The sequence below is a fragment of the Penicillium brevicompactum genome (genome assembly GCF_028827555.1).
Source record: "Penicillium brevicompactum strain IBT 35665 chromosome Unknown utg000005l_segment0_segment0, whole genome shotgun sequence".
Classification (NCBI taxonomy): domain Eukaryota; kingdom Fungi; phylum Ascomycota; class Eurotiomycetes; order Eurotiales; family Aspergillaceae; genus Penicillium; species Penicillium brevicompactum.
Window position 1 is genome coordinate 3919570 of NW_026623208.1, and position 12117 is coordinate 3931686.

General features: G+C 47.4%; 5 protein-coding genes across 5 annotated transcripts; 4 read left to right on the forward strand and 1 right to left on the reverse strand.

Annotated features, from left to right (window-relative positions):
- Positions 1–1282: 1282 nt before the first annotated feature.
- On the forward strand, positions 1283–1960 carry N7506_007340 (uncharacterized protein; the record flags this gene model as incomplete). The annotated part of the gene is made up of 1 exon (XM_056956633.1): positions 1283–1960. One exon carries the CDS (start codon positions 1283–1285, stop codon positions 1958–1960), a length of 678 nt encoding a protein of 225 aa, XP_056810967.1.
- Positions 1961–2041: 81 nt separating this feature from the next.
- Positions 2042–3725, reverse strand: N7506_007341 (HAD-like protein; the record flags this gene model as incomplete). Its single annotated transcript, XM_056956634.1, has 5 exons — positions 2042–2063; positions 2128–2684; positions 2739–2934; positions 2985–3614; positions 3667–3725. The coding sequence occupies 5 exons, from the start codon at positions 3723–3725 to the stop codon at positions 2042–2044; spliced, it is 1464 nt and encodes a 487-aa protein (XP_056810968.1).
- A 1363-nt stretch (positions 3726–5088) lies between these two features.
- On the forward strand, positions 5089–6024 carry N7506_007342 (uncharacterized protein; the record flags this gene model as incomplete). Its single annotated transcript, XM_056956635.1, has 3 exons — positions 5089–5354; positions 5416–5826; positions 5895–6024. 3 exons carry the CDS (start codon positions 5089–5091, stop codon positions 6022–6024), a joined length of 807 nt encoding a protein of 268 aa, XP_056810969.1.
- Positions 6025–7241: 1217 nt separating this feature from the next.
- Positions 7242–9105, forward strand: N7506_007343 (uncharacterized protein; the record flags this gene model as incomplete). Its single annotated transcript, XM_056956636.1, has 8 exons — positions 7242–7420; positions 7479–7740; positions 7796–7889; positions 7945–8070; positions 8127–8269; positions 8325–8439; positions 8489–8672; positions 8730–9105. 8 exons carry the CDS (start codon positions 7242–7244, stop codon positions 9103–9105), a joined length of 1479 nt encoding a protein of 492 aa, XP_056810970.1.
- Positions 9106–10352: 1247 nt separating this feature from the next.
- Positions 10353–11758, forward strand: N7506_007344 (NAD(P)/FAD-dependent oxidoreductase; the record flags this gene model as incomplete). Its single annotated transcript, XM_056956637.1, has 5 exons — positions 10353–10642; positions 10709–11015; positions 11079–11310; positions 11366–11455; positions 11505–11758. The coding sequence occupies 5 exons, from the start codon at positions 10353–10355 to the stop codon at positions 11756–11758; spliced, it is 1173 nt and encodes a 390-aa protein (XP_056810971.1).
- Between the last annotated feature and the right edge of the window lie 359 nt (positions 11759–12117).

A 12117-nucleotide genomic window follows, 5' to 3' on the forward strand; every position in this document is an offset into this window, starting at 1 on the left:
GGCTCAGTTGGCTGAAGGCCCCTCACCATGGCCAATGGCCTGACGATTGAATCAATGGCAGTTGCTGCGACTCCACTGACACCACTTTGTCAAAATTTGCCTGACCGGTATGATCTGTACTGTATGCAATCTGGTAGGCTCCGCAAGTATCGCTTTCGGCTAGGATTGAAAGTGAGCAGTGAAGGGAAAGTTTAGAAAGCTGCATGTGCAGCGGCGAGACCCGCAGCATACTAAGCCCTGGAGACCTCCACTTTTCGGACTTTGAAACTAGATTGGGTAAGTTCCTGTAGATCATTCGTCGCAATAGGTACCTTTTAACCTGCAACTTGCGACTGAAAGTGTAAATCATCTTCATCTCACTCGTCAATCCCTTGTCCGTGCGTTCTTTACAGTGTCTTCTCGTGGGTTTCCGAGCAGAATCTTGAGTCATGATGCCCGTTAAACATGGGTTCCCGATGTTTCGGCCATTCGGTGCATATCACCCCTTACGTACATCAACCCCCACAGTATGTGGTCCAAACAGAATTTTGCGCTTCAAATAATCTATCCTAAAATATGCCCCTCGATCAAATCAAACTGGAGTCCATCCAATCTTCCGGGCTGCATATCTCGGATATACTGGTTACAGACTACCGCCCGGCGTTCGACAGGCTCGTCATGCGGAGTGAAGAGCTCCCTCGGTCATCATCTCCTCACTTGGGAATGATCTGCAACCGCGTCAGTTCCATTCGAGGTGATATTCTGCCCCACACAGCGGTTTAACCACCTCCATTTCACCCGAACGTGAATTTTCTATGGTTAGCCCTCCCAGACTCTACCTGGCTCAAAATAGCCACATTATTCCAAGCTCAATTTTACATATGCCGTGGAGTGAAGCTCAAACTTTCCTGACCAAGGAACTTGCTTGTATCCCCGGTATGCAAGTCGGATGGCGAAAACAGAAGAATCCAACCCACTCACACATTTTGTTTCGCCCTTTAAAATGCAGATCTGCATATCGAAGTCGTGCATTGTAACTGCCATATAGTGCCATGTGGACAACGAATCAAATGATAAAACAAATGTCGATCACTTGTCTTGTGCCTGCATAAAAGGGGGTGATGAAAACACATTCGGCTTGGACGCTTCACGCGTTGATCTTGTCTCAACTTTCTATTTCGAAGCTACTATATCCTGCGTCCTTGATTCATTTTCATTCCTTAACAACATTTTCAATCTCTGGTCATACATTCATTTTCATACCTACCTCTTTATCTTCCAACGATACCAAGGCTTCGTCATCATGAAGGCCATTGTTTCTGCTGCAATTGAATTCCTTCTTTTGTCCAGCCGCGTCACGGCATCAAATGTCTGTAACAGAGATGCCCTCAACTCCACGAGCTATTTGTACCCAATTACCGAAGAAACTACTGTCTTTGAGGTTGCCCGCAAAACCAAACGTGGAGTCTGTGACATCGGTCGTCACAACCTAATGGCCGATGTGACTATACCTCCAGCCATCGGCGAGACCTTCGTTATTCCGGGCGAAAGCTGCACGCCTGACAACGATTCCTGCATAATCAAAGACGTCGGTCGAACCCGTGATTGCATCTACGGCGGACCCCGTCTGTACTATACCGTGAAGGGTGACACCTACGATAAAGTTGCCCTTCGTCTGAACATTACCACCGAGGCGCTTTCTGGAACCTCCACTGGGAACAATGAAACGCTACCTGTTGGTCAATTTCTCAAAGTCCCGCTGTGCTCGCCGAGTCAATGCACAATTCGGCCATATTCTTTTACTTCGGGTGTTTACAAGGATCTTGCCGACAAGTATGGTACCACCGTTGGTCAGATCATGATGCTGAGCCCGACGTACAATTACAGCAGCGTTGCTTTCACCGGTGATGGGACTTTCCCGCCTATCGATCTTGCTATCAATTGCACTGCGCTGTCAAACAATACGACTGCCTTGGACTAAGATGTCTCGAATTTTGTCCCACAGTGATAATCCAAGCAGAGTTGGAGAGGAAAAGAGAAGGCGTTGAAGTTGATTGAGAAATCACACTAGAAATGAAGACAAACTTGACAAGGTGTATAATAACACGCATTGCGATTAACACGAGTAAACTTGGATGGAGTGAATACCAAATCCCGCCTCCAGGGCTTTCTTTGGTCTGTCGTGAAATATAACCACACGCTTTCTCCAATGGTTCTTCTTGGAGAGCTTTAACAGCATATGCTGTCACTGTGCCGTGATTTCCGATCACCTTTTGTTCTGTTGGAAACAGATACATCACGGATGCCGCCCAACCACCATCTTCCTCCTGCATGCTCTTCAGTTTTTCCTTGTCTGTCGCGTTCTCTATTCCCAGGAAATTACAGCTGAGCAAGCGCATTCCCAGACAGAATGCATCACCATCGACTCCAATGCGTTCGAGAACGCGTGTTTTGAGTGGGGCTTCAAGTCTTTCCTTGAGACTCGGATCGTCTGAATAAGCCAAGAGTCGAGTTGTGTAGTAGAGAAACCACTCAGGACTCTGATAATATCGAGTTCCATAGATGTATGCTCTATTGAGTAGAATGTTCTGGATCCAGTCCATTGTCCGAGCAAGCTCGAAGCCTCTTCCGTATTTATAAAAAGCGACCAAAACATTCAATGCGATGATTGCATCTACTCTTGGCCTGGATTTGTCAGTGTATATCTGAGGCAAGTTAGCGAAACGAAGGACATTAACGCAATGTGAAGCAAAACGTACCTGTACAAGCCCCTCCTCGTTGACGTAATTAAGCATTTCATCGAGAATAGAGTGCGCAACTTCAGTTTCATAATCCAATACCACGAGACCGAGAGCTGTCGTATCCATATCATTCGGGTAGACCTGACTCGTGTATTTTGGCTTTCCGGAGAAGAAATTCCACAATCGAGGAGGGCGGTTGATGTCAACCAGACTCCTAGTTTACCAGTTAGCAACAAATAAGTAAAGAAGTTTGGGATTATTTACTCGTCTTTTGTTGTCTCGAGAATAAGAAGCTGGGCGTAATTCTCGTCGATGTCATCACCTCCAACTGTAGAGGAGTAATGCTTTCCAGCATGTTTCTTCAGAAAGGCAAGTCCACGTTGGATGGGATCACCGCTAAGATTTTTGAGTTTTTGCGCCAGGTTTTCAACTCCGACAACACCACGCATCCCAAGAGACTTGGCTGCGAGCACATTCTCCGGCTGGTCGTCAATGAAGATTGTTTGATGCGGCGAAGCACGCGTTGCGGCGAGCACATTCCGATAAAAGCTCAGACTTGGTTTCCGGACACCCAGCATCCAAGAGGCAAATATCCCGTCAAATGTGTTCCAAAAAGAGTCATCCCACCGAGAGCGGAGGGCTTGATACTCCTGTTCGGAAATGTTCGAGACAAGATACAGAGCTACCCCAGGAATTTGTTTGATTTCTTTGAAGAGAACAAGCATGTTTTCGTCATATGTCAAAGTCTCTCGGAGCTTTCTGACAAGGTCCTTTAAGTCTTCAACTTGAAATTCATAGAGTTCAGCAATCTGCGCAAAGCATTCATCTTCACTGATCTGTCCGATCTCTTTCTTCATCCAAGGTGATGACGAGAGAATCCTTCCTAGCTTGATACTAGATTTCCCTGCTTCCAGTGTATGATTTACAGGAGGATGGACAAAAATACCCCCCCAGATCCACAAGAATGGTTGTGTTGGTGCGTTTGACTCCAGTGCTCACGGTCATTGTGGGTACGTTGATGGCTATCCTGTGTGAGGCAGAGTCACTCGTGATTCAGAAGCCCAAACGTGGAAGCTTTTTCAGTCGAACACAGAAAGAACCTGGAATAAGCTCGGAGGTACAGAGAATGGTGTCCTGAGAAGGACTTTCGAGGGATTTCCGAGGTTATATAATCCCTAGGAGCCTACCTTGGAAAATGGCCGGAAGTTCGTAATTAGACATATCTCAAGAAACTTTATTGTACATGGCAGGTTCCAAGGTTCATCAAACCGCAACTCGCAATGGACCCCATGGATCTACCCCTTGTGGCAATGCGGTCAAAGTCAGAAGCAAACTTCATTAGGCGAATGATGGGTCCTGTAAACTATACAGTATCCATTTCCAGTGTGTTTCACAAGCAATCCTTGGCGTCACATCACTTGCCTAGTGCAAACCGACGTCTGGATGTGAAAGGATTTGCACTGAAGGATCAACCATTCCCTCTTTTCAAGTGCGACGAACAGTTGAAGAAAAGGACGTATGGGGGTGCCGAGTAGTAGCGATAAAGCTTTGAGGCCACGCTCAGACGCACTTCCTGGAGGATCGAAAAGAGCGGAGCGTACGGAGTACGGAGTATAGGTCCCACCAACACCTTTTTGATGACCCACCAACAGCTTTAGTGTTCCTAATTGGGAGTAAAAGTGGGACCAGGATCGAGGGTTAGGTTTTGTCATGCAGGTATAGGCAGCACCTGCACACTCAAAAAAGCGATCTGACAGTATGACGTGACCCTGATGACTTTGACAGCCGCCACCCTCGTCAATGCGGAGTCGAAGGAAAGGTTTGATGTCACATTGCCGGCGAAAGTGATTCATCGTGTAGATCGTACCGACAGTTTGGATCGGCTGAATGTTTTGGGCCTGCCTTGCATCATGAACCCCCAGTACTCAGCCAGCCTCCCCACATATTCCGCACCAACTTTGGGAGTTTTCCATCGTCTTCCATCGCTATGCTTCGATTCGTTTTCCCATTCGTCAGATCTATTGCCAGAGTGTCAGATCGAAGGCACAGATCGATCGTCCGATTCTCATTACTTCGTATGTACAATGGCTGAGGGGCCCCAAAAGAAATTATGATGCATATATCGCAAACTTAATGTACTCTAATACCAAGAACGTACACCGCAATCTGTATGATGCGCAGTCTGGAAGTATGACGTTCAGCAGAGTTTCACGGAGTACGGAATACTCCGTACTGATTCCTAAAAATTTCAAAGGATTGCTGAAAAACTGGTTGCAGTTTAACTATAACTATTTTCCTTTTTATCCCCATTCACAGATCGCTAAAGATTAAACTTGGCTTATCACTGAGCCCAGGAAAAAGACCGAAGATGACAAAGAATATTGAGACAACCATCAACTTCGTTCCTGCAAACCTCCCCGTGAAGGTAATGAGCGGGACTGCAGATTTCTATGGCTATGCAAGCAACAAACAACCCTTGACTGTTCATGATGCCCGTGGAAAAATGGATGACTTCAGTTTGTCCCAAAACGGATTCCAATACGTTAGCCATCCCAGTGCGTATATCCCGATATCAGACCCGACAAAGATTAAATCGCATTTGTACGCGGAAGTCGCCAATCTGTTGAAGAGCACGTAAGTTGAAAGCCCAGTTGGATCACAGCATGGCTCTGAAAATGCTTATACAAAAACAAAGCCTTTCTCCTCAACCAAGTTATGTAAAGGTAGCATCTAACACGATCCGCTCCTCCCTCACCGACCTGAACAGCGAATATACGGGCACGCCTGGACCTGCAAGAACAGCACATCTAGATCATACTCCTTCGGGAGCGAAGAAGTATCTCTACGAGAAGCTGCCGCAAGATGATGCCTCCCGGCTTTCTCAGACACGATGGGCAATCATAAACGTGTGGCGCCCACTTAAGACTATTCATCGAGATCCTCTCGGTGTTTGCGATGGGAGTACACTTGAGCCAGGGGATTTGTTGCCAATTCAGATGGATTATTCTAACAGCGTGCGAGCCAAAGCCCTTGGTGGGGAGAAAGGATTAAAGACGACGGTGGGATGGGAGATTACGATGGCGAAGTACAGTCCTGGTCAGAGGTGGTATTATCTGTCAGAAATGAAGACAGAAGAAGCGCTCTTGATGAGAATATACGACTCAAACATTGCAGGGGGCTGGATGAAGGGCGTGTGGCAGTGCATGCGTCTTTTGAGGACCGCGACGCGAAAGAAGACGAGGCCAGGGAGAGCACCGAATTCAGGTGTTTGGTCTTTTGGGAAGATCAGCCGTTGGTCGTTTAAAGGGGCTGTTTCAATGCTCAGAAGTTCTCAATACACTCCAAAATTACTCTGTACAATGGTGATTAGCTCAAACTTCATCTCTCTTGCGGGGAACAACCCTGCACTAGACTTGGTCAGATGACTCCCTTTGCTTAGACAGCTCTCTCTCTCTCTTTCTCCTCCCCCCTTTTTTTCCCCGGTCGGTCCTTTTGCTTCGCAGCCACAATCTACTGTTTTAAAGCGATTCGTGCTTCTCCTCCGCAGACCAGCCTGTTCTTACCAGAAGGGAAGAGAAGAAAGAGGGAGAGAGGACGGCTCTCAACTACGTCTAGTTAGTTATCAGCCTGCGGGAAGCCTGACAAACCAGGCAAACACCTGCGTCAACAAACCCCCAGATTAGGTCGCCGGGCCGAGATTTTCCGGCACAAAGTTAAATTCTCACCAGTGCTTCATATACTCCGTATACGGAGTACGGAGTAGATGGATGGGCGTTGTTGGGGTCCTTATGGGCCCCCATCGATGGGTTGTGGTCTAGGTTGGGCTTTGGGCTCGCAATTCGGACCCACTCACGTCGATTGAGGTCTACTGATTAGTCAGGTTGCTCGGTATTCATGGATAAGTAATGAATGGGGCTGAAGACTTAGAATTCGCATAACTAACCGGTCACCGGAAAAACCGCGTCAAGGGTAGCTAATTTCGCCTGGATGGGTGATATGGAGCAGATAACTCAGAGCTCACGCAGAGCCGTGACCAGTAATGTTGCTCGATGCAGTCGAAGTTAGCTTGGCGATCAGCACGACCCCTCTTTTCCCCATTTTCGTTAAGATGATCTATCTCCGGTTTGTGACCGGAATGAAATTTCCTATCTAGGTCACATTCCCCAGATAATATCATCACTGAGGGTGAAAGTCAGTCCTCATGGTGATCCATCAATAGTGTGTAGTGAATGCGGGTGTGCGTGCGATGAATTGTATATCTCACCAGCCGGTGAAGATAGGAGGATTTCGGACCCTCTATCAAACCAGATATCGCTCTATCTCACTGCCTTCCAGGGCTGTGTTGAGCACTCGGTAGCCCTCGCACAGTTTGATTGCTTAGTGTGTGTCGACAGTGGTACAAGTATACAGGCGCCACATGATCATCCCCTCGGCGGTACAAATATAACAGCTCAATCTCTATAAATCAATTCCAAGGTTGTCCGCCACCTTATCCTCTGATACCTTTTGACAACTTTCAGCATGGCGGCATCATCTAAAAATGATGATACTAAAGTCTCTCCATCACTTGGACTTGCCAACGTCACCAGTGAAATCGACGATGATGGTCAAGTTGATGGATTCGATGATGCGTACCTGCAAGCTTCGAAACCTACAAAGATTTACAGGGGTGTGCTATTCCAAATGATCTTATTTGGAGCGTAAGTTTTCATTTTTCATCTTTCAGAATTGTGCTCATGAAATGACTTCTGAATGTAGCCTCTCATTCGTTGGTCCAGCCATGTCCGACGCAATATCCAACCTCGGGGGTGGTGGTCTCTCGACTCCATACCTGGGAAACTTGGCAAACGCGCTCGATTATGCCTCCTCGTGCTTCATTGCTCTCTTTGGTGGCCCACTGATAAACAAGTTCGGTATCAGATGGTCGTGTATGATTGCTGCGGTGGTGATGCCTCTGACAGGGTCTGCTTACTACGTCAGCGCAAAGTACAGTGTAGACTGGTACTTGCTGTTTGCAAAGGTAAAAGGAGCTTGCTATATTCCCGATGTTGATTATAGGGCTAAAAATTGCATAGGTTGTCGGAGGGCTCACTGGTGCTTTCTTATATGTTGCTGAGACTACAGCGATGCTGTCATACCCACAGCAAGATGATAGGGGTTTCTATTTGGGTAAGGTTATTCCCGCGCTCAAGGAAAGGCAATGAATGCTAACTATCTGGGTTAGGCATATGGTCCGCCATGAGAAGCTCGGGCAGCGTCATGGGTGGTGCAATCAACTTTTCCACAAATTACTCCAAATCATCCGAGGGAGGAATTGCGTGGTCTACGTATCTCATATTTGTTGGCTTCGGTGAGTTCTCTTCACATCCATTTCGCTGATCTGGCTGCTGACCAGAAATCACAAAGAATGTACTGGTGTGATTTGGGCTTTTCTTCTGTCGCCAACCCAGCGTGTACGACGCCGCGATGGATCTAAAATTGCCATGTCCAGTCGCATTACCTGGAAGCAGGAGTTTGCTGCCCTCCTAAAACACCTGCAGCGTAAGAAGGTAAGTTTGCCTATATCGAGTTTCAATGTAGTCAACGACTAATTGTGAGTCTTAGACGTGGCTGCTTTTCTTGCCGGCTTTCTATTCTTTCTTCTATGGCGGAACGATGGGAACGTATCTCTCGCTGCACTTCTCAGTGCGAGCACGTGCCTTGTCATCTCTCATCATTCGTGAGTACATGCTGATCGCGACGAAAAAAGCTTCTAACCAGGATACTAGCATCGGTGACCATTCCGATCGTGATTGCCTACGGAAAGTTGTTGGACCTTTCGCGGTGGTCCCAAACTAAGAGAGCATGGATTGCCTTTGCACTCTGGGCAATTCCCCAGGCCGGCTGCTTTATCTGGATCGGTATCAAATACAGCCAGTTTGGATCCGCCACGTTGGGGCTGGATTATGAACTGTAAGATTTTGTTTCCCGCTCCATGAGGAATGCATACTAATTCAATTGACTCTACAGAGATCGCGGAACATGGGCTGTGGCTTACGTTCCTTATCTTATCATCTTTGTGACTGGATATTGGACTCAACTATCCTTGTATTGGATTATGGGAACTTTCTCTACTGACATTGGATCTTCCTCTCGAACTGGTGGCTTGTTCAGAGCGTTCGAAACAGCTGGCCAAGCTGTGTCTTACGCCATTAACTCAAGCTCTGGTGCTGACCCTATAGTACCCTTCTACGTGAACTTTGCCATCTTGATCATTACTGTTCCTTGCATGGTAGCTCTCATCCGAATGGTACCAGAGGCTCCATGTAGCACGGATATTGATGCAGGGAATGCTGTGGTGATTGAAGGGATACCAGCCAAGGACACTGGGACCACCAGTAATTAGCTAAGACGTTTGAAGAACTCATGCTTGAGGTCATATATAAGAATTTCTCATTTTATCAGCTTTCTAATTACCTGTCATATTTCAAATGTTGCTTTTCCTATTTTCCAACAATATCTTCATCTTCCTCGTTCCATCACATAACCTTTGAATTCTGCACCAAATTTAGTAAAAAGAAATACTATCCGGTCATTTTCAGAGCCATCAGATTTTGGCTTCACACCCTCAAGTCTGAAATAAACACTATCTAGTCGCCAAAACTTTCAACCGGAACCTGGATGTGCTGAGCCGGCATTCGACTTGGTCTGTGTTTAGCTATGCCTATCCATTTCTGTCAGTTTGTTTCACACAAATTCTGTTAGAGTGAATCTGTTTTCTTATCTCCATGTGGCAATTACGGCCAAATTCATGAGATAAGGCGATAGATCATTTACATCGAGCTAACTAAAGATAACCTCTGAATCATCCATAGGTGGAAAGAGCTCGCCCATTCGCCAAGAAAAAAATGACATTACTTTTAACTTGATTGGCCCAAAGCAAAAGTACTGCCTGGGGTCGACATGATAGGCAAAGGTCTATTCACTGACCTCCCTAACGACCGGGTAAGACTGCCGGAATTAGCGACCGGCGATATGTGGCCTGTTTGGGCAGCCGGTTCAGATAACGCGGAGAAGCAATTAGGCTCTTGATTGCCGGACCACTCATGAACTTTGTATAAGCGGGCACATTCTGCTCGAACTTTATTATCACCCCAGTCGCAAAATCAACGTGGCAAAAGTCCAGGTTCTAGCTCTCTTGGAATAACTCATCGCAATCATGGTTCTCCCAATCTGTGACCCGACAAAGTCCTTTTGGATCGAGGAGGCCAACTCCGACCTCCGAGACTTTCGGTCGAGTAACGAGTTACCAAAGGAGACAGATGTCATAATCATAGGAAGTGGATATGCAGGTGCAACAACAGCATATTGGCTTAACAAGGCAAGAAAGCTACATGCGCCTTAACCCTGAACAGCTTTCTAAGACTATTATTAGTATACGGACGAGAATGTACCCAAACCCCAGATACTGATGCTCGAGGCTCGAGATATATGCGGATCGGCGACAGGTCGCAATGGTAGGGATTCCATTCTCTTGGCTGCAATCTGGGCTGCATGGGAAACTGACAAAGGGTAACTTCAGGAGGGCAGCTCAGACCGCACGCATACTCGCGTTATACTCCATGGGCTGATAGATTCGGACCTGCCGGGGCAATGGAACTCATCAAACATGAAATGGCACACCTTCCGGCTTTCCAAGATCTTCTGAGCGAGGAGGAGATATCCGAGGAAGTGTGTTTCAAGCTTGGTGAGACATTTGATGCAGCGATGTCGGAGGAAGCTTGGGTACGACTTAAAGGCGCATACGAAGCAATGAAAAAGGACCACGGGGAAGAGAACGAGGTGGTCAGAGCTTGTAGGCTAATTGAGGACACCGAGGCTGCGGAAGAGTTCACCCAGATGAAAGCATGCCTGGGGGCAGTGGTGCATCCCGCAGGTCAGATGTAAGTTGTATTAACTTGATGCTGTCCTTGCTGCCGACGTTAAAAGTAGCAACTGACCATTCACAGATGGCCATACAAGTTTGTCCACGCCCTGCTCCGTTTAGTTCTCAAGTCAGGCAACTTGAACCTGCAAGCACATACGCCTGTCGAGACCGTCTCCGAGCGAGACGAGTCTGGTTGGATCACTGTCAAGACGGCAAGGGGAGATGTGCGAGCAAAGTCTGTGGTGCATGCGACCAATAGATGGGCTTCTCACCTCTTGCCGGAGTTCGGCAATCTCATCTTTGGAAGCAGAGCGACTCTGGCGTCTGTCAAAGCACCAGAAGGTTTCATTAAGCACACAGGAGCCCAACATTGGGACAGTCTCGTGAATGTCCGTGAAATTCCAATTCGAAGTCTGCATTGGTGATAAAATTTGAGTGGCTGACAATTTTAGAATTATCATCTCCAACTCCCACCACCTTATAACAGCATCATTGTTGGCGGAGCAAGGGCTCTTCTTGTCCACTCCCCTCAAGAGTGTTGCCCGAACGACGAAGAGGATAAACAATTCGACGGTGCTCCGGAGTTCTTCCAGTCCTGGCCCGACACGGACGTGGTAGGTTGGCCTGGCACTCAACCCGCAGAGTTAGCAAGGGATGTTGACGAAGGGGGTTGTTGGTCGGGTAGTAAGTCTCCCTGTAGCTCTCTGGCAGCTGGAAGCAAAGATTGACAAATGCGCAGTTGAATCAACAAGTATCGACTCGTTTCCGTTTGTCGGTCGCATTCCAAAGAGGGATGGACAATTTGTTGCGGCTGGGTTTTCGGGTCACGGTAGGTGTTGCACGAGATTCGCTTTGATGCCAAGCTGACAGTAGTCCAGGCATGCCCCGTATTCTTCTCTCAACTGCTCACATCACACCATTGATCCTGGACGATCTGGGTATCAAGTTCACTACCCCCTCGCTCGTTGCAGCATACCCGCCTCTACCCAAACCATTCGAGGCAACGGCCGACCGAATCAGTTCTCTCCAAACAGTGGATTCGGCTGCTATTTTTGACAAAAAGGCCAAAGATAGTCTTGAGAGCGCAGAGAAGCCATTTTGTAACAACATCGCGGGTCGCCCGAGGTCTTAGGTCTGGAGCAGCGTGAAGTCACTGGAGCCTGGTCTGAACAACCGGCCGTCCGTTTTCTAAGAGGGGTTAGGGTGTTGCCAGAAGTGGTACTAAAGTGCCTGAAAACCTTGGGAAAAGCCAGAGCACCACCCCAGGAAGATGGCCACACTCGATACCGGTTACGCGTATCGCACAGTCACCGAGAAGCAAGAAATCAGTCGCATGGATAAGGTAGAGAGTGTATTTATAAAAGAATCAATGGACAAGATGTTTGTAACTTTGACCAGGAAATGTTTTGAAGAGAGAAGAGAGAAGAAATAAGAGCAGAGAGGCAATTGGACGCGCGAGTTCTGGAACATTGCGCGAGGTGTTCCAAGTTG